Source organism: Dicentrarchus labrax, unplaced genomic scaffold (assembly GCF_905237075.1).
Source record: "Dicentrarchus labrax unplaced genomic scaffold, dlabrax2021, whole genome shotgun sequence".
NCBI lineage: Eukaryota > Metazoa > Chordata > Actinopteri > Moronidae > Dicentrarchus > Dicentrarchus labrax.
In genome coordinates, this window is record NW_026136705.1 from 23,072,538 (window position 1) to 23,092,151 (window position 19,614).

The following is a 19,614-nucleotide window of genomic DNA, read 5'->3' on the forward strand; positions in this document are numbered from 1 at the left end:
TTTAAACAGAATGTTAAAATACATTTCTTCACTTGTTCCCCAAAATGGATATAGCGCATTTTATAGTATTATAATTCTTTAACATTATATATATATATATATATATATAATAATCTTTTTTTTTTTTTTTTTATCTAATATATATATATATATACACACACATTTATCAAAATATCTTTTAGCAGCCATTGTTCTTCATGAGTTGGGAAGACTCAAATGTATTGATAAGAAAAATTAAAAGTTGCAAATTTATTAGGTAGTTAGGATGTAGATAGAGTTGGAAGTCTGGAAAAAAAAGCAATAATGAAAGAAAAATATAAGATTAGAAATTCTTACCCTTAACACAAAACAATCACCAATAATACCTGGAATAAAGATGTAAAAAGAAGACAATCAAGCCTTTTAGGTCAAAGGCCATGAATTTTGTTTATTTTTTACAGCATTGCTCATTTTTTTTTCAGTTTATTTAATAATCTAGACGTAGAAGTAGGGGGAGGGGTTAAATTCTCGCTGGAAGACAGACAGGGTAAAGATAAAAAAAATCCTCTGTGAAATAAAAACAAAAAAATATACATTACATTACATGATAATATCAACCGCCTGAAAAAATAATTGTGGAAAAAAAGGGGAAAGTGCATTTAAGGCAACTGCTAGTTAGCTGAGTTTGCACAAAAATAGTCTCAGTCATTCCCCTTGGTAAAGTGAATGGAGTGGGTCATGGCTACTGTCCGCTATGTAATGAGACGCTTCGATACCCTAGACCTGTGAATGGAGCCAGAGGGGTGGTATGACGGCAGATACACTAGCTCAGGTACATAGGGAAAAAGCATGGTCAACTAGTAAATATTGCAGTGACTGGGCAGAGTTAGCCTGACAGGAGAGAAGTGGAGCAGGTGTAGTGTTGCGTTCACTTTCTCCTGTTTCATTTTGGGGAAGTGGACCCCTAAATAGCCAGTTGTGTTTAGTAAAAGAAGGTTGTTAGTATCAAAGACATTATTGTTAGTAAAAAAAAAAAAGAGGGGTAGAGAAAGAATCAGCTGTATTCTTGGGACAGAGAAATTAGTGACGTTATAATGTTTTTTCCATATAAATTCAACAGATGAATTTAGCTTTCGTCAATATTTTGTAAGACAAGAATGTTTACTGATGACATTACAGTTAGATCTGACCAATCATCCAACCAGAGTTGATGGAGATATTTTGCTAGGTAATCTGAACATATTTACAAGTTTGATAAAAGATCATGTCACTTTAAAGGGCGAGTTGGAAGTGGCTCAGTTGGAACCAGCACCCCCTGCTGGTCAACCAGAGCAACACATTTGAGACAGTAGAATAATAAATACAGTATACTGTGGGTGATAGAGGACGGAAAAAAGGATACAGGAGGCAAATATTCCATTATTCCACATTCATATTCCAACGATTTTTCAGTTATAATTTTCAAGGAAATAAAGTTCATCTTTGCAGCCGTCACCACAATAAAACAGAGCAATTTATACCCCCTTTGAATCATTTATAAACTGCCAAGTACATCAACTGTTCAAGCTGCTTCAGAGAGTAAAAGAAAAGTGCAACTATTCACAGAAATAAAAGGGGAGACTACATGAAATAATCCGACACATGTACATATCAACAAATGTATATATTACAGTACAGGATAGGGATGTTTTTTTTCTCAGTGGAAATCTTGGGACACAGTATCTGAGTGGTAGGAGCTGTAAAAAAGAAGAAAAAAAAACAAAAAAGATAACCAGAGAGTAAAGCTCTTACAGTCTGCTGGTTTTTAAGACAAATTAAGAAGCAGTTTAACAATCTGTAGGTTTTTCTGTGGAGATCCAGGATGAGTGGAGCTGGATCAGTGTCCCCTGTAATCTTTTCCTTCTCTTTTTTTTTTACCTCTCTTCACTCAAGTCTGTAATGTGTGTCCCGTGAAGACGTGGCGACCTGAGTGTCCTGTATCCCCCTTTGGTGTCTGTACACACCAGTCTCTGCAGTGTAGTTATGTCTTTTTCCAGGCATAACCTCTGGAGAGTCCGCGCAGTCTCGTGTAAGCACCATTCTGGGAACAGCGAGGGCAAGCCAGCAGGTGACACACCATGTCCCGAGTATTCCTTATAGCAATCTGACCTAAAATGGCCTCTGCACTCATGGGCCCTGAGTTGGCTCGCTTCGATTCACCAAGAGGTTGCGTTCATGGAGAACGTCCTTTCAGGTTTGGAAAGGAAATGAAAGATGAGGAGAAAAAAAAGAGAAGCTGTGGTCTGGCGGTTTGTTTGCTTCGTTGTCTATGAGTTTTTCTGTCTGTTTATATTCCCACTGTGGCTAAATGGTGGTGAATGACATATTATTACCCTGCATGGCAGAGAGAACGTTTCCCAGGCTTTGGTTTGGATTTGTCAAAGCATGTGTGTGTACGTGTGTGTTTGCATCCGCATGCACGCGTGTCCGTATACTGAATGTATGTATGTGTGTGTGTGTCTGCATCTACTGTAAGTGTCTCTCAAATTGTGTGTCGTTCTTGCAGCCTGTTACAGTACTCCCAGCTGTTTGGAGAGACGTTTAATGTCCAACAATGCTTCGGAAAAAAACATCATCCTGGGCAGCATCCTGAGAACCCTGACCCCCCATTAAAAAAACGAAAGAATAAAATCTGAAGTGTGAACATCCATGGCCAACACACGACACATCCACCTACACTGACAGCAGTCACTGATGTTATGACACTTGCAGCCACTGCTACGCACATTGTTCCACACTTGTCCAGAAAATAAATAACACTGCAGTCACAAACAAGATCTCCAAGCTGACACACCACCTGAGAGACAGACAGAGAGAGAGAGCGAGAGAGAGAGACAGAGAGAGAGAGAGAGAGAGAGAGAGAGAGAGAGAGGAGTCACAAAGAATTAGAAGACTCAAAAGTACTGTGTCAAAGCAATAGTAACACACAAATGTGGCACATTTTATAATATTTAGAAATCAATATTGGTGAGTGGTCCTTGGAGAATTACTGGACTATATACACCCCCTTATTTCTAGTGAGCATTTTATCATCTTTCAGCTCATTGTTTTGGTTTTCCGGCCTACAGGCTTTACTGTCATCAGCATTGTTTCCAGTTGAAGCAGGCAGCTGTTTTCAGAGAGAAAGCTCTAATAAAAAAGCTCTTATAAGCCCAATGTATGCTACCTGCTTTCCCCAAGGCTGGAAAACGTATAAATACAGTTTTAAGGTAATGGCTGAGATACAACCTAGGTTGTAAAATACATAACAAAACCTCCTGTCACCCAGAAGAGTGTTTGCATAATTAAAAAAAAATCTGTAGAAATAGAGTTGACAATAAACAAATGCACAAGATAGGAAGAGATGGTGACGTTGATGGCACTGAGATTTCTGAGATGTCTGCTACCTGGAAACCTTTTCAATAAGTAAAAATGATGATATGGAAAGAACATGAATGTTAAAAGAAAGATGCAAAGAGACAGAAGGAATAACAGTTGAATATTTCTAAGTGAAGTGAAGCAGGTAAATGTGTAGGAGGGAGAGAGCAGACCAGGGTCAAATAGGTTTTGCTTTGCAATTTTGCTTCATTTAATGTGTATGATGAGTAAATCCCAAATTCAATTACTTTAAAACTAGTTCTCATAATAATAATCCCCTGCTTTTATTTTGAAGGTCAGCAGATGGTATCAGGAATTCTTAATAATGCTACAGAAATGCATCTTGCCTGAGCGCTTGTCAAGGCCAATTCAGGCTCTGCAGCCGGAGTGTTCCAAGTTTTGACTTTGGCGGCCGCACAAAGCCAGAACACTTGCTGTGCAGGGTTCTGCTTTGATGGGAAACTATTTGACCAAGGTCCAGAAAAGATGTTGGTTTGAACTTTCTACTCAAAGCCCTCAGGACTCACCTCTGCTACGGGACACGCCAAAGACTTCAAGGCCAAAGGATAAAGGCAAGAGAAAAGAACAAGAACAGAAACAAAAACTGGAGAGAGAAAGAAAGAGATGAAGAAGGGACAAAGAAAGTGAGAGAATTAGAGGAACACTCAAGATATGTTAGTAACAGCAGAGACAGAAACAGAGGTTCACTGTGCAGGGAAAAGACTGAAACACTATCCATGAACCCATACTTTTAAATATTACATATGTAAGCAACTAATGGAGCATTTTTACTTTGAGAAATAGTGAAATTTCTTGTATACACTCGAAATTCAGTTTAATATAGATCCCATAGGCTTTAGTCTGAAAAATCTCCTACTTTGCCTGTAAGCAAAGACCTTTAAACTAATGAACTTGGTAGCATTTCATGGGGAGTTTTGTCTTCAAGCTGCTGATCTTTAATTAATGGACATGGCCTACCTTCTCCTCCAGGTCTTTAATCTGCCTCCTCTGGATTTCTGTCTTGTCTTCAAGATCCCGAATTCTCTGCAAATATTCAGAGAGAAAAAGATAAGTAATATGTTGCAGAAAGGCAGATTGAGGCAAACTGCATTAACAGCACCTTTACAATTTCACACATACAAATTAAAACATACAAAGCTATTTGAAATAAAAAGCTCTACTATCACACACATACACACATCTATCACCGGTAAAAGACATAGACAGACCTGGTGTGCCTGGTGCAGCAGTTCCATCCTCTCCTGGAGGATCTGGCAGTCGTACTCTCGGCTCTTCCTGAGCATCTGCCTCCTCAGCTTCTCCACCGCCGTCCGCAGCTCGTCCTTCTGCAGCTCATCCAGAGGCTCGCCATACTTTATCACCTTGAGGAAGAAGACACGAATCACATATAGTGGATACCATGATGGATATTTAAAAAAAACATCTCGACACATGGTATTATCTCTGACCTTACCAGGACACTTAACAGCAGAGGCTTCAAGGAAACGCGAGATTTCTATCTAATGTTTCCTTGAAGCCTCGGTGTTCCTAATCTGCCTTCATAATTGCAAATTCTACATCTTCATAACATTCATTTTCAAGACACCGTGTAATCGGTCATGCAGACTGTGTAGATAGTGCAGATGTCCACATTAGTGGGATGTACATGATTATAAACATATAAAATATGCATTTCAAAAGCGAATTAATAATAATTGTTTGTGATGGATTTCTTTACATTTTATAAATGTAAACAGTACAGATGTTTTTGAGAGTTGAGTTTTTTTGTGAAATGTACAGTAGTTTTCATTTAAAAAAAGGCTGTAATATGTCAAAATATGAAGCACCTTGTCCTGCTGCAGGGCGTTGTATAACGTTGCCTCCAACTCCTGGATTTGCTGTTGGAAGGAGAAAAAATGATTTTTATTACTTTGATATCATCTGACTGCATGCTTAACCATTACCATAACTACTAAATGTGTAACCCCAACTCTTAACCTAACTATGTCATGATTAGAACAATAACCCTAAACCAAGTTTTAACCTGAAAAAATAATTATAAATCTTGTGGGGACCCATAGTGTAAGTGTGAACAGATTTTGTCCCCACAACGTGAGTCACACACAAACACACACTTACCATGTAGGCCTGATCCAGGGCCTGTTTTCTGTAGTCCAGCTCCTCTTCTAGATATCCTTTCTGTTTACAGAACATCTCCTGTACAGAATAAGCAGGTTGGAAACAGTGGGTTAGAGGAAAACATTTGTATTTATATTTTTTTTCACAATTCTTTATTTAAACCAATATTTTACTGCTAGGGTCTCAGCGCTATGGGGGATATTTAATAAACTAGCTGAAAATTACCATCAAGGTTGTAAACACATCAAGTTTCGGTTAACCAAGGTATTTACTAAGGCTACAGAATGAGTTAATGAGCTCAGCTGCAGTTAATCTGGTCTACATAAACTAAATAACTTCAAAATAAGACCTGATGCCAGGCTTTTTAAGACACGTGTTGCTTACGTATTCATCCTGCAAGATGATGATTACTGTATACATGAGTAAACATTAGTTATATAGCTTAATGTAATCAGCTTAACAAGGAGAGTTATGAAAAATCAAGATTACTGCTGTTGAAAGAGAAAAACTACAACTTGCATTGCAGCATCCATCATATAACACTGGACTAAAGCTGCTGTGAGCCTTTAAAAGTAAGAAAAACATTTATAATCAAGCTATATTATGATGGTAAAATTATGTAAAATATGTATTTTCCTGTACAGGATTGTTGTGACTCACCATCTCTATCTCCAGGTCCACCATCTTCTGGTGCAGAGCTGCCTCCGTCCCCTCAATCTGTTGAATCCACTAGAGGGCAACAAACAGCAAAACACCAGTCAGCACAGCACAAATGATTCTGTGTGTTGATATTTTTTAATGTTATCATGTTAGAAACCATGATATAGTTTCCAAACGTACCTTTTCTGCTAGTGACAAAACTGTGCTAGCCTGAATGATGGCCACTTGCTCCTCATTCCTTAAGTTCTGTACAAAAAGGGGGAAAACATTCTTACTTTCTTTCTTCTACTATTACTATTGATTTATAATGTTCCTGTTTTAGCATTAGAGCTTTTGATATGTTAAATTCCATATGAATTACCCCGTTGTCTCCCAGAATATCTAGAAGTTTGATGAGATCTGGTACGCACACATCCTGTAGAGAAAACAGAATAAAAATAATATCAGGAGCATACAAAAAAAATATAATTCACCATTCATTTTTACTTTTGTTCATGGCTTTCTTCCACTATAAAAGGTTCAGAGGATATTAGTATTTGGGTGTTTAACTTTTACTAAAAACAAACACTGCATGCTCTTATAAAAGGGAATACAAAAGCATGAAACTTCACAGGTCTCAGCTTGCTGCAGTCATAACAATTATGGAATTTACAACAGTGGGATCCCTTGCAAGAAAAGATTTAGAAACCTGCTCTACCTTATTATTAATTACTACCATAAAGCAGAGTTCTTCTCCTCTGACATACCTTGACCCCCTCCTTCATACAGTAGATCTGCAGTGCACTAACTCCTTCAGAGAAAGGATGCATTCTCAGGTGGTTGAATGGAGGGGACCTCCTCTCACGCTCCTATGGCAACAGAAGTATACATTTCATTAAACAAAGAATGTACTGTAACTGAAATCATGAGGGCCTGTTGACTCTGTATTAGACCTTGTTTTGGATTGTCCTCTTCAGACAGCATTAGCCAACTAAAAATCAATGTTGACATTTAGAACAAAATCCTTTAAAACAAGACTTTGTAAGACATATCTTATAGGTTACAAAAATAACAGCACAGCTTCTCCGGTACTGACCGTGCTACTCTGTGTCAATCTTACAAAACACTACTGCCAGTAAACTAGAGGCAACTGACTTGAATTAAAGCAGTAGATTACCTTCAAGAGTATTTTGCATCAATTATATGTTGTGTTTTTTGCTCTCTGTTTGCCAAAATTCCCCCTAATCAGTTTCAGTAGATGGTGCTCTTTGCTTTGTTCAGCCATGAAAATGCTGACTACCCATATTTACTCTACTGTATGCACATCTGAGCGATCTGTTCTCCTCTCTGCTCACTAGATGGCATCTTAGGCCCTCACAAGCTGCTGTCAGTACCGGCACTGCAGCACAGCCAGAACAAAAAGACCACTGTTAGTGGAAGTGTATGCACGGGTCAGCCACAAGTCATTCCACAGCGTGGGACGTTTCTCACTTACAAACCCAGATTTTGTTCTTTTGCTTTCAAAATGTAATTCCTCTGTCCTGCATCTCAAGTATTTTTTTATACCTCACTATATTTTACTTCCTCTAACTTTATAACATGGCTGACCTCCAGGAAAGCAGGCTATGAGTTCACTGTAGCTGGATAACAGATCAGAGAAACCCCCAGATGCTTTTTTTCCCCTACTAGTCGCAAAGATCTGATTTGTAAGGGGATATTAAATTTTTATCATTTAAGACAAGACCTTGTTTCAACAGACAAAAACAACACTATGAAAAAATATTTGGACTGCATAATAAACAATGGCAGAATGTTAATATGGGATTTCTCTTTAACAAAAGGCTTGGTAGGAAACTCTTTGAGACACACCTCTAGCTCCAGTATCCTAAACTCTAACAGTTCATTCTGGTCCTTGGAGTCTTGTAGCTCGACCTGCAGCCGACTGCACTCTGAATCCATCTTTTCCACCTGGACCGTCACAAAGAATCAGAATGAATACAGAGACAGGAAGAGGTCGTTGGTAATTGTAATTAAAATATGTTATGTAATATGATATAAAGTGATATAACTGTAGGAAAGTACAAATAGTTTTCCAGGCCATTATTAAGATTTCTTTCATTAATACCAGTGCTGTGACAAAATCATATATCGTATATTAGCATAACTTAAATACACTTCTGACAAATCAGATTCTTTGGATGATGCTTTTTAATAGTGCAATCTACACAGTCACAAACATCTTTAGAAATTCGTAAAACAAACAAAAAGTCGAGCCCAACCTTGTCTAATAGCTCCTGATTCCTTCGTAAGAAGAGCTGCTTCTCCTCCACCCACTTGGAGTCCTGACGAAGACAGAGGCAGTTGTAACAACTTGTTACGTTGATGAGAGGACAGTAGGAATCAGAGATGTTCACAAGTCTTTTTTTGCGAGTCCAAGTCAAGTCTCAAGTCTCTAAAAAATAAAAGTCATATGTCTCTTCTGGTTGTAATGAGCCTTCTGTCATCTGCTGCTATCCGGTCTACTAAGAATACTGCACAGCTATATCTAAGAAATTCAAAGCATTTACTGTATTATTATCACTCCTTTATCTATTAGCATACAGTATCAGTACACCCTTGCACATATTTTCATTTCTAATTACATTATTTAGATTTTATTTAATTACATTATTTACATCATATTAGTTTGATTTTATTCATATTTATCTTATTTATTCTATTTATAAGGCCAGTTTAGGAGTTACCAGGAGACATTTCACTGCATGTTACTCTGGGACTTCTGTTTGTGACAAATAAAGTAATCTTGTAATCTTGTAAATCTAACAATATTAGTCATGCAATAATAACTAATCATCCAATCTCAGTTATAGTTAGCTACATCTGCTGGACACAGAATTAACACCATTCAGATGCTGGTAAATCATGCAAGTGGCTGGTACTGTATGCTGCACTCACCAGCCAAAATAACAATGGTAATGTATTGAGTGGCTGGTAAAATTTCAACATTCACTAGTCTAGCCATTTTGCCAGTGGACAAAAAAGTTAAAAGGTTTGCACTCGTATTGTTAATTACACTGGGTCCCTAATGACACATTCCTCTATCCTCTCACTCAAACTCAGTGTAATGGTATTCTGGTAAACATGTAACATTAACGTTACGTGGTCAACAATTAACCTGTAACCTGCCTGTAAGACGACAGTATAACTATGTATTGTTCTACAGTTAATGTAGATGATTAACGTTACCCAACCTTTTTTTTTTTTTATGTCATGTCAGGGCCACTCAATGCAAACAAGTGCGACAAGCAAACTAACATTCACTCATCTATTCAAATATTCAGTTACAAAGCTAGTAGCAAGCTAAATGAACATTACATAGCTGATGCTGAGCTAACCGTCCATACAGGTGCCTGATAAAATTTGATGTGGTGGATCCAGCATCCTTGATTCGGGTACTGCAGACTTTGCAGTCGGCCTTTTGTTGGTGCTGTCCTGTTCGAAGTTTTTATAAGACAATAATTCAGAAAATGTATTTGCTGTTGTTTTACGAATCCTTATTAATCTGATGTCAAGCCTATTTGAGAAAAGTTTATACTGTCAAACAGTGTGTAAGTAAACATACGTTCGCAGTATATGTTTAACACAGTGTGTAAGGAAACATACAGTCTGCAGTATATGTTTAACACAGTGTGGAGTCAGCTGTGGCAAAGTGTGATACACCCAGATCAACTGGTGATCTACACTTTAATCTCACCTATCACAATGATATTATATACACAACAGCACACTCTTTCTTCCAAGTAAGACAACTGTCAAATCTTATTTTGCAATAGGAACATAAATTGGATAATGTTAAAACTTTAATCACTAGAGGGTCTACACTATACAAATCCGATTCACATGTCACAACTTTGTGGGATTTTGAATAAATTGGACAGAGATTATAAGATGTGATAGAATTGTGGTATTATATATAGAAACAGTCAGTATATGTTTAATACCATCTTGAATTAGAGTTGTGGCAAAGCATTATATAACCAGATTAACTTGTGATGCAACATCTGTCTACCATTGATCACGTTTCATATTAAAGTTGACAGATTTTTATCTTTTATTTATACTCTATACATGTCAGCAAAGTCTTTCAACCAAATTAGATATTGTAACCACTTTGGCAAATATGGGCAAAAGTTGGATGCCCAGCTGAACAAAATTTATTGAAATCCACAGAGTTGTGACATGTCCAGCAAACATGTTGACTGAATTTTGTAGACTATTGGGATGAGTGAGTGAATTGCTAGATTTTAATATTAAAATGATCGTCAGTAAATACAGATAGTGAAGCACAAATGAATCTGCACTCTGCCACAGCCGACAAAGTTCTCCACACTGCTTTGTGCACGTGAACTCATACCTCAGACTGATTCATTTATAGGCTGAATGTAATTACACACATTAAAAACAACTATGAGACAAGACCGATAACATGAGGACTTTGGACGTTTTATTGACACTTGTAGTGTTTAGTCACATACATTGCCATTCCCTATAGTCCTCACTTTATACCCCCTATGGATTTGAGAGCCCCGTGAATCTGGGAAATGCAGGAGAACCTACTAGTTCCAGAGGAATACATAAATATTCATTATGGAGACATCTGGAGACGTTTTTGTGAAGGTTTTGTTTTTATCACATCAGAAACTACGAGCTTTGAGCTCATCATCGCAACCAGTCTCACGCAGGATAATATCACCTGTTAATCCAAACTCGAGCGTACTCCGTTAATGTTGTTTTACACTAGTGCGAGCATGTGGTTGCCTTAATAAACGATTGAATTTTGGTGTGTTTAAATTATTAACAATAGTTAGTGTTCCTAAGATGTATTGTAAAGCTATTGTATGATTACAATATATGGTATCCAAAGGAGTGTTCGATGTATACTCGGGAAGGACTCGAAAGAACTGAAACAACGGTAGCGATCAGCAGTTGTTAATGTCACCATGACAGCAAGTAATAGTTCCGCAGTGAGGAGCAGACACCAACATTATTGTCCCAGTAAAGTGTTTCTATTGCAGTGTTTTAAAAGTCACCAAGAAATGAATGTCATAGAAGTAGTTAGAATCTTTATTTCCTGTTTTGGCAATAAAGGGTCCTAAAAAGCCACGCCTACACACTTCTGCCTCAGTATCACAGGTTAATTCAACTCCAGTTAAACTGTCACACCGGTCGCCATAGTTGTCATCCGAGTTACTAGTGCGTGAGGCTGCGAGGCGCACACCCAATGCGTAATATGGTTACCATGGTTACCATGAAAAAAAGGAAGGAATTACATTAAGCTCGTCAGACATTTCAGAGTTTCCTCAATATTAATACGCCAAAAAAGAAAACATAATGATTGTTCATGAGTCCCAAAACACGAGTCCGAGTCGAGTCTGAAGTCTTTTGAGCACGAGTCCAAGTCAAGTCTGAAGTCTCTGTGTGTGCGACTTAAGTGTGACTCGAGTCCCCATCTCTGGTAGGAATCCTAAGATTTTGATGGAGTGAAGTCATTGGCACATCTATCCTGATTTGTTTGCATATTTTCCCCTGAATAAGGTTTAAATGAGGCTTTTTGCAATTAAATACATGCCATATATAATTCATATTTATATAAATAAACCATATGTTATGTGTCAACTCAAAGAATTACTTGATGATTACTTTACTGATCACTTAGGGGCATTATGACATTGACTCTTCTTCACTTTTGAGGATGTGCTGCTAATCTTAATAGTATGATGAATGTATTGCAATATTGCATTATATTGTTAGATATTCCTGTCCTTTTGTCCACCACCCTATGCGTACATTCATCTGCCTTTATGCGCACATGTGGTTGTGTGTCCTACCTGTCCCTTCAGGGTCAGTTCCTTCTCCAAGTCCTCTATTTTGGCTTTATACCTGAGAAGGTCTGCTTGGAGCTGCTCATGAGCCTGAAATATGAGAAAAAAAGACATTCATTACTAGGACACTTAAGGGGTCTTTGCCAGTATTACAAAAACCAGACATATACCAAAACAAGTTTTATCTTTTTATAATATGTCATTTTTAGATTAATAAAGATGCACAGTTTGTATCATTCATTCCTCAGGCTAGACAAGCCTGGTGCTGAGACTTCACCTTGTCCTAACTGTTTGTGTGAAAGCATGTCAGCTTCATTCCTTCATCACTGCAACTCTGGATCTGTTCAGAATACTCTGGTGCACTTGAAAGTGTTTTGAAAGCATTCACTGCCCAATACGCAATGTGGTTACACAAAGGGGAGGTAAGAAAATACAGATAAAAGGATGCTTTGTAGACAGATGTATTGATTATTCTGTGATGTCCCAGTGCATCTCCCTCCTTCACATCAGAGGCAATAACATACTCCTAAGCAAGAACCCAATGAGGAACAGTAAAGAGAGTTTTCAGGTAAAAGTCCTCTTCCCTCTCTGAGAACTTCCATGCTCTTACAGGAAAACTGAAAAACCACAACTGGCTTGATTTAAATGTGGCTTTGTACGTGTATTATTCATATACAGTTGAAGTCACAAAGTCAGCTCATCACAAGGGATTCAGTACCCAAAAAAGGCTGAGAACCACTGCACTAGAGGACAAACTGCTATACTGACCCTCTGTAAGGTTTTTATATAGAAATTCACTCTGATGTCCTCTGTGTTGTACTGAGCAGTACAGGTCAAATATCAGCCTGCTAAAATGACACAAACTATATGATAAGAACCAACAAAGGCTGTTATCATGTAGGTCCTGAAAAGCCAGGTCTTATTTAAGATCTGTTTTCAAAATCATGCCTTAGGATACATGTTTCAGTCTATAGATAATCAGATTATGTGTGACTCAATTTCCACAGCCTTATAGCAACCATATGACACCGATGTCCACTTCCAGTGATCAGCACCCCACTACAACCCCTGGTGTGTCTTACATTTCTATATTATATATTAACCATATGAATGTACCATGACGTCACTTCAGCCTATCTCCAACATAATCAATAATTATTAAATTACTTTTATATGTTTGCTTTCACTGGATTGCTAAACCGAGTGATGCCTCACTGACAAGGCTGTTTTAAATGTGTTTGTGATGGTAGCTTTATAGTTTATTTAGCAAATCCATTAAGTACAAGTAATGGTTAATAACAGTATTTTGAAGAAACATATATTTTGAAGATTTGAAAACCGTAGATCCAATTTACTTTTCACATTTTAGTTTTCACAGTATCTTTAATAGGACAAAACACAAAAAAGATTGAATATGGATAAAAAAACCAAAAAACAGTGATTTTCTCCATGTCTATGTACCTTTGCTTCCATCTCAGCATCCAGAATGCCTCCTTTCTGTTCCTGCAGCAGGGCGTAGGCTCGCTGTAAGGCCTGATACTCCCTGGTCAGCTGACGGAAACGCAGCTCCGACTCCTCGTTGGTTAGACCCTTGTTTGACACACACAGGTTAGAGGTTGGATTTGGGCTTACAGTATATCCTTATTCAGATCTAATTAAACTGATTTGTTATGGTTTAAGAAATTAACACAAAATGAACAGAAACAGAACAAATTCAGGTACCCTGACATAAGCACACTTCAACATGTTACTGTGATACTCCTAAACTTTCTTGCCAACTGGACAAATACGAGGCAAGTTCACACCTCTTCCAGGTCTTCATCAGGAGTAGCAGGAGTTCTGTCCATCCGGAATGAAGCCACTGATGACGTCTCTGAGTCCATAGACTCTTCATCATACCCAAAAAAGGTGTCTACTACGATGTGCCTCTGTAGAGAATAAAGTTAAGATTACAAAATAATTAATTAATAAATAAGAATTACAAATGTTCAAAAGTGACGAAAGATTTCTTTCTGTGTTTTCAAAGAATACACAAGCACAAAATGTGTTTGCTGGTTTTATTTTGGTTTATTCTGTAACCAAATTTTAAGATTTTAAGATAAATAGCTTGAAACTAATTCAATAATGTGTACCTTTATTGGCCTTGAACTTCTTTTATGCCTTTTCTTTCTTAGCAGTTTTTCTCGATCCTGGAAAAACAGACAAATGGGAAGAAAAAGATAACACACCACTGTAAGATCAACATAGGATTTTCCCTATTTTCTAATTAAGTAAAGAAAACAACAACAACAACAATAAGCTCTTTCACACAGTTCACTGAGGAAGTTAGGAATTATTAGATGTTAGTGGGGTTAAGTCAAATTTTTTCCTAAATCACTGTAGTGAACTTGAACACACCATACAGTTAAACAAATAATGCACTTTATGTCTTGTGGTCACTGCAGATGATTGCTAATTTTTTCAAGTCTGCAAGTTTGCAGTCAGATCATTAAGGTAATTACTTATTATATGTGTTAAATAAGCTACACAGAGTGCCTTGTTACAAATATATTAGTTGATCTAGCTGGTGGTAATACTGTATACTCCAGGTTGTCCTTAAAAGACAACAGCATGGAGACGACTGCAGGACATCTGGTATTATATATAATATGTCTGGTAATAACATCCAAACAAGCAATTGCATAAATGTTAAGACAATTAATAATCACATTTTTTTTAATTCTTACACTTTTCTTTATGAAACACAAAAAACATGTCCCAAACTATACTGTGTATGTCTTAATAAGGATACAGGAACATCCTGTCTCCACATGAGCTCGGGATTAACCGCCATTGCAAATTACTATTTAAATTACTTATAAAAAATCTGAAGAAACATCCAACAGGAATGTAAACTTTCAGCCTCAGTATATATAAAAAAACGCACTCTTGTCAGTTCATCAATCATGCTTTGTTGCTCCAGGACTTGAAGCTTGAGAAAGGCTATTTCCTGGTCATCATGGGCTTGGTCTAGGTCATTCAGGGACTTTGGCTTCTTCATTGGAGGATGGGAGCTGATCTTCTCCTTCTGCAGAGAAACAACACGCAGACAATAGTCCTCTAAGATCACAACATCCACCTTACAATCAGCCTCTTGAAAAAAAAGTACAAAATGTATATAAGATGCTAATATGAGTTTTTGCTGACCATCTCAAGGTTTTCCTTGGCCAGGCTCTTGAGTTTGTCCTCCAGCTTCTGAAGAGTCTGAGTCAAATCATCATTCCTCTTACTCAGCAGCTTGTTCTTGTCCAGCAAGGGCTTGCACTGCTTCTCCGACTCGCGAACTCGCTTCAGCTGGTGGGGAGAGAGGCACATGAGGATATATTAAACTGTGATTGAGATGGGGAAGTTGGACAGTGACGAACAGAAGCTGGGACATCTGAAGGAAAGGCAGAAAGATGAAGATAAGTGACAGAAGGAAGAGGGAGTGGGAGATCCATCATTTTTAATTAAATCATTTGATCCTACCAGTTCATTCCTCTCATCGACCAGCAGTGAGTTGCGGTCTTCTAATTTGCGTATAGTTGAGCTGAGTTCAGCAATGCGCCTCTGGTTTCTCCTGAGGTCCTGATGAAACAAAAACAAAACAATAACTTATCATTTCACAAATCCAATGTCCTGATTTATGGTGTTTAATAACAGCCATAACAGTGTTTTCACATGATATGTTGATGTCACAGTAAAGTTGACCTTTTGGATAAAAAATGTCGTCACTTCATCGTTGTAACCCATTAAATATCTGTGTGAAATGTTGTCAAAATGACCTGATAAATTCTTGAGTTATGACCAAAAACTGTCAATGTCATTTTGAGGTCACAGTGATCTCTGACCTTTCAGTCAAAATTCAATTTTTGTCTGACCAATTGTGAAATATGGTCATCAATGCTTGAGTTATGGCCAAAAAGGTTACTGTTACCTTGACCTTTCACCACAAAAATCTAAACAGTTCATAATTGAGTTCAAGTGGACTTTTCACACCTTGAGGCATTCCTGGTATTTAGCAATCACAAAAATGGCACAGATGTACAGATGGCCAACCTGAAAACATAATACCTCCAGCCATGGTTACCACTGGTGCAGAGGCATAGAAAAATGCAATAACAGAAGGTACGTAGCATGATCACTTTAGCAACTTAGCCAGTGCAACAATTAAATATTTTGTTCAGTAAGTCTATTAGTTATAACAAAACTACCACATTAAGTTAGAGTAACGTGTTAGTGGCATGTTGCTGGAGGCTGACTTCAACAAAAAATAAAAAATAAACAAAAGAAATGAGAAGGCAACAAAATGACCATATCTGTGAGAGACATGACACATTTAATCTTAATGTGCTTGCATCTCATGGGCATTACATGTTAATCTCACAAATTGTCACACTTTAAACATGACAGTCAATATGTTACTCTGAGCTGATCATGGGACTTCAAATCATGATCTAATTTGTTCATGCAATCCAGATAATTTAAAACCATTATCTGGGGTTTTATTAGTCCCACGTGGAGTTGTCTGGATCAGGGATCAGGCTCATTAGATTTCTCAGGGTTAGTTTTTCCCTCAGATGTGACAATGAGCCTTATTCACAAATATATTTCTTATAATGGTTCCAGTCATTTTCTCTGATGAAATTATCCATGAAAATGAAAAAAGAGTATCGCACTAGAATAGATGTTACCCAAAAAGATCACACAGCCACAATGATATATAGCTAGTAACTACTATGAAATCAATTTGACTCTCAGAATTACTCTGGCTTAAAAACTAGATCATTTACCAACAAACTGAAGTGTAGTTAGTGTCAATGCATTTTTAAGATAACACAGGCACCACATTTTCTCTTTTTCTCCATCTGGTTGTTAAAAGAATGCCACAGTCCCAGCTTCTATTTTAAAAGCACAAGAAAGTCCTCCTTTGCACACAAATCTAATTCTGCTCTTACAGATCTGTGCCTGTGTGCTCTTAAAGGTTGACTTGCAAACTAAGTAATGCTGCAATTGTTTTGTGCTCTCTCAAATCTTTTGCTGACAGTATACTTGTGTATACTACAAGTTTAAAGCTGGCAAACTGTGTGAAAAGAAACCTCTCGAAACCAGAATCCGGGCACACTGGCACTTTAGCTACAAAGTGGTATTCAAGTGCTAAGGCATAAACTACATTAGAATTACCGCCCAGGAGTTGTATGCTTCCGCCAACAAGTCAAGTTGCAGTTTACATCCATGTCCTTCCAGACTCATATAATATATGTAATGAATACTTGGACATTGGATTAGTTTGCAGTTACAGTGAAATTCAGAGTGAGGCAGTAAATGAAAGGCTGAATTTGTGCAATCATAGTAACCTTGATGTTTGACCCAGAAAATTGAATCAGTTCACCCTTGAGTCAAAGATATTTGTGCCAAATTTCCACAAAGCGTTCCTAAGATTTTTCACAAGAAAGAGATGGACAGCTGGACAGATAACCCAAATACATAATGCCTCTGGCCACAACTATTGTTAGCACAGACGCATTAAAAATGTGGTTCAAGAAGTAGAAAGGCAGTTCCAAGAATAGGTTTATATTAATGTTAGATGTTAATGAGTGAAGCATGAAACTTCTTGCTATTCCTCTCTACTTACTGGGCTACCACAGTGCTCTGCTCCATCTCCAGCTCTGCCTGGGATCTCTCTTTTCGGGCTTCCCAGGCCACACTCAGCCTCTTTGACAAGGAACAGTTGTTCATCCAGGGCGTCCTTCTGAAGCTGCAGCTTTTGTAAAAAGCCCGCCGTTGACTCCAGTTCCTTCTCCAGAGCAAAGATGGTGCGGTCTTTAGATTTGATTTCATCCACCTATAATGAAAGAGAAGTACATAATAGTGTATTGAGGAAGTTGCTGAGTTGTGTTCTGAGATCACTCTGCTGTTGCTAACTTGTATCATTCACCTGGTAAAAAGGCAAGGGCAGTTATTGTGCTTGAAAACCAAGTGACTTTCATTATGAAGTAAAACATACCTTGTTGTCTGCTTCTTCTTTTTATATATATATATATATATATATATATCTTGGGGCTTTTATTGCCTTTAATCAATAGAGACAGCTGAAGAGTGACAGGAAAGCAGGGGAAGAGGGGGGATGACATGCAGCAAAGGGCCACAGGTTGGACTTAAAACCATGGCCACTGCAGAAAGGACTCACCCTCAGTGCATGGGGCACCAGCTATAGCAGGTGAGTTACCAGGGCACCCCTTGTAGTCTGCTTCTTGTTATTGTAAAGTAAATTGACTTTTTACTTTTGGTTATTTTAATACATTTTATTGAGTAAAAGATTAATTTATTAAATTGATTCACCTGGAATTATTTGCTAGATTCATTTATTACTTAAATGCATACAAATGGTCATCAGTTGAAGCCCTAATTGCTACTCCACACAACTGGTTAGGCTCTCTGCAGCAGATCCCTTCTTTTGCATGAACATTTCCAGGTTTTTTTTTTTATAAAAACCTATACATCCTCTTCAACAAAGCCTTAAAATGATCCCTCAAAAGAAAAAAGAAGTCACCACTTTTGTATGTTGAAACAAAATGGTTCTTACAACAAAATCTTTCCTGCAGTTCACATGCAATAGAAATATAGCTGATGTAACAGGTCATTAAGTATTTAGTAACAGTGACTATGCGTACCAGTCTGCGGATGTCCCTCTCACAGTCCCACTTGATCTTGGAGATCTGCTCCTGGTGCTGCTGGTGCTCCACCCGCAGGTCACCAGCCTTCATCTTGTCGGCTTGGATCATGTTGCTGAGAGCCTCGTCCGTCTGCTTCTTAACACTCTTCAGCTCCGCTATCTCCTGCAGGAGCTTCACTCTCTCCTGGTCAAAGAAGCGACGTGCATCCTCCTTGGCTTCTAGGGTCAGTGCAGTACGCACCTGAAGAAGCAGAGGAGAAAGAGGATGATGTAGCTTGGCAGAACACTTTTCAGTTTATTTTTTATTTTTTAGATTATCTGGGGAAAAGATAGGTGAGTAATGAGTATTTATTTCTAGAGTTCCCCCCATCAGGAGCTTCTTCTCAGAAGTGAAGGTGGCTGCCAAGCCCGTCTGTCCTGGTTTAGTTCCACATCTGCTACTTTGGGATTTTGTTTTGGGTTAAATGTATCTATTATTTTTCTCTATATCTGTTTCAAAACTTCAAAATCGACATCTTCACTCCCCTATCGTAATCTCACCTTCTCTCCGCTGCCATCGCGCATGGCGCTCAGTGCGGCTTTGAGCCTCTGGTTCTCTTGGTCTTTAATTTTGGCATGGCGGGCCAGCTCCTGCTCATGCTGCCGTGTCAGGTTTTCCCTGAGAGCCTGGAGCTCCTTTTGCTTTTCCTCGTGCCACTTGGCCCGCTGCTCTGTTACCATGGCAGTGTGGCGGTGCTGCTCCTGCTCTCGCACCCGCTTCACCTCCTGCTGCTTGTCGCGTTCCAGTTTGCTCACCTTTGAGAAGAGCAACAGAGGAGGAGGAAAGAGGAATTAGGTTATTTTACTGGCACAAGTAGGCTTCAGTCCTTTTTTTAAAATTTGACT

The 19,614-nt window shown here is 38.2% G+C and overlaps 1 protein-coding gene across 2 annotated transcripts in view; it reads right to left on the minus strand.

The window, feature by feature from the left end:
• Positions 1-400: 400 nt before the first annotated feature.
• Positions 401-19,614, minus strand: part of jakmip2 (janus kinase and microtubule interacting protein 2) — a 33,253-nt gene continuing 14,039 nt past the window's right edge. Inside the window, exons 3-24 of one of the 2 annotated variants that reach the window (XM_051401761.1) lie at positions 19,270-19,524; positions 18,728-18,970; positions 17,689-17,898; positions 15,543-15,641; positions 15,222-15,368; positions 14,962-15,102; positions 14,168-14,224; positions 13,841-13,963; positions 13,497-13,625; positions 12,042-12,125; positions 8,433-8,495; positions 8,023-8,121; positions 6,921-7,022; positions 6,536-6,589; positions 6,355-6,420; positions 6,175-6,243; positions 5,515-5,592; positions 5,223-5,273; positions 4,605-4,757; positions 4,354-4,419; positions 3,903-3,979; positions 2,717-2,815 (exon numbers count right to left, since the gene is read on the minus strand). In XM_051401761.1, the coding sequence (XP_051257721.1) occupies positions 3,929-3,979; positions 4,354-4,419; positions 4,605-4,757; positions 5,223-5,273; positions 5,515-5,592; positions 6,175-6,243; positions 6,355-6,420; positions 6,536-6,589; positions 6,921-7,022; positions 8,023-8,121; positions 8,433-8,495; positions 12,042-12,125; positions 13,497-13,625; positions 13,841-13,963; positions 14,168-14,224; positions 14,962-15,102; positions 15,222-15,368; positions 15,543-15,641; positions 17,689-17,898; positions 18,728-18,970; positions 19,270-19,524 (2,340 nt within the window). In that variant the 3' untranslated portion in view covers positions 2,717-2,815; positions 3,903-3,928. Of the gene's footprint in view, positions 2,816-3,902; positions 3,980-4,353; positions 4,420-4,604; positions 4,758-5,222; positions 5,274-5,514; positions 5,593-6,174; positions 6,244-6,354; positions 6,421-6,535; positions 6,590-6,920; positions 7,023-8,022; positions 8,122-8,432; positions 8,496-12,041; positions 12,126-13,496; positions 13,626-13,840; positions 13,964-14,167; positions 14,225-14,961; positions 15,103-15,221; positions 15,369-15,542; positions 15,642-17,688; positions 17,899-18,727; positions 18,971-19,269; positions 19,525-19,614 lie in introns of both variants that reach the window. The other variant, XM_051401760.1, reaches the window with a different exon arrangement.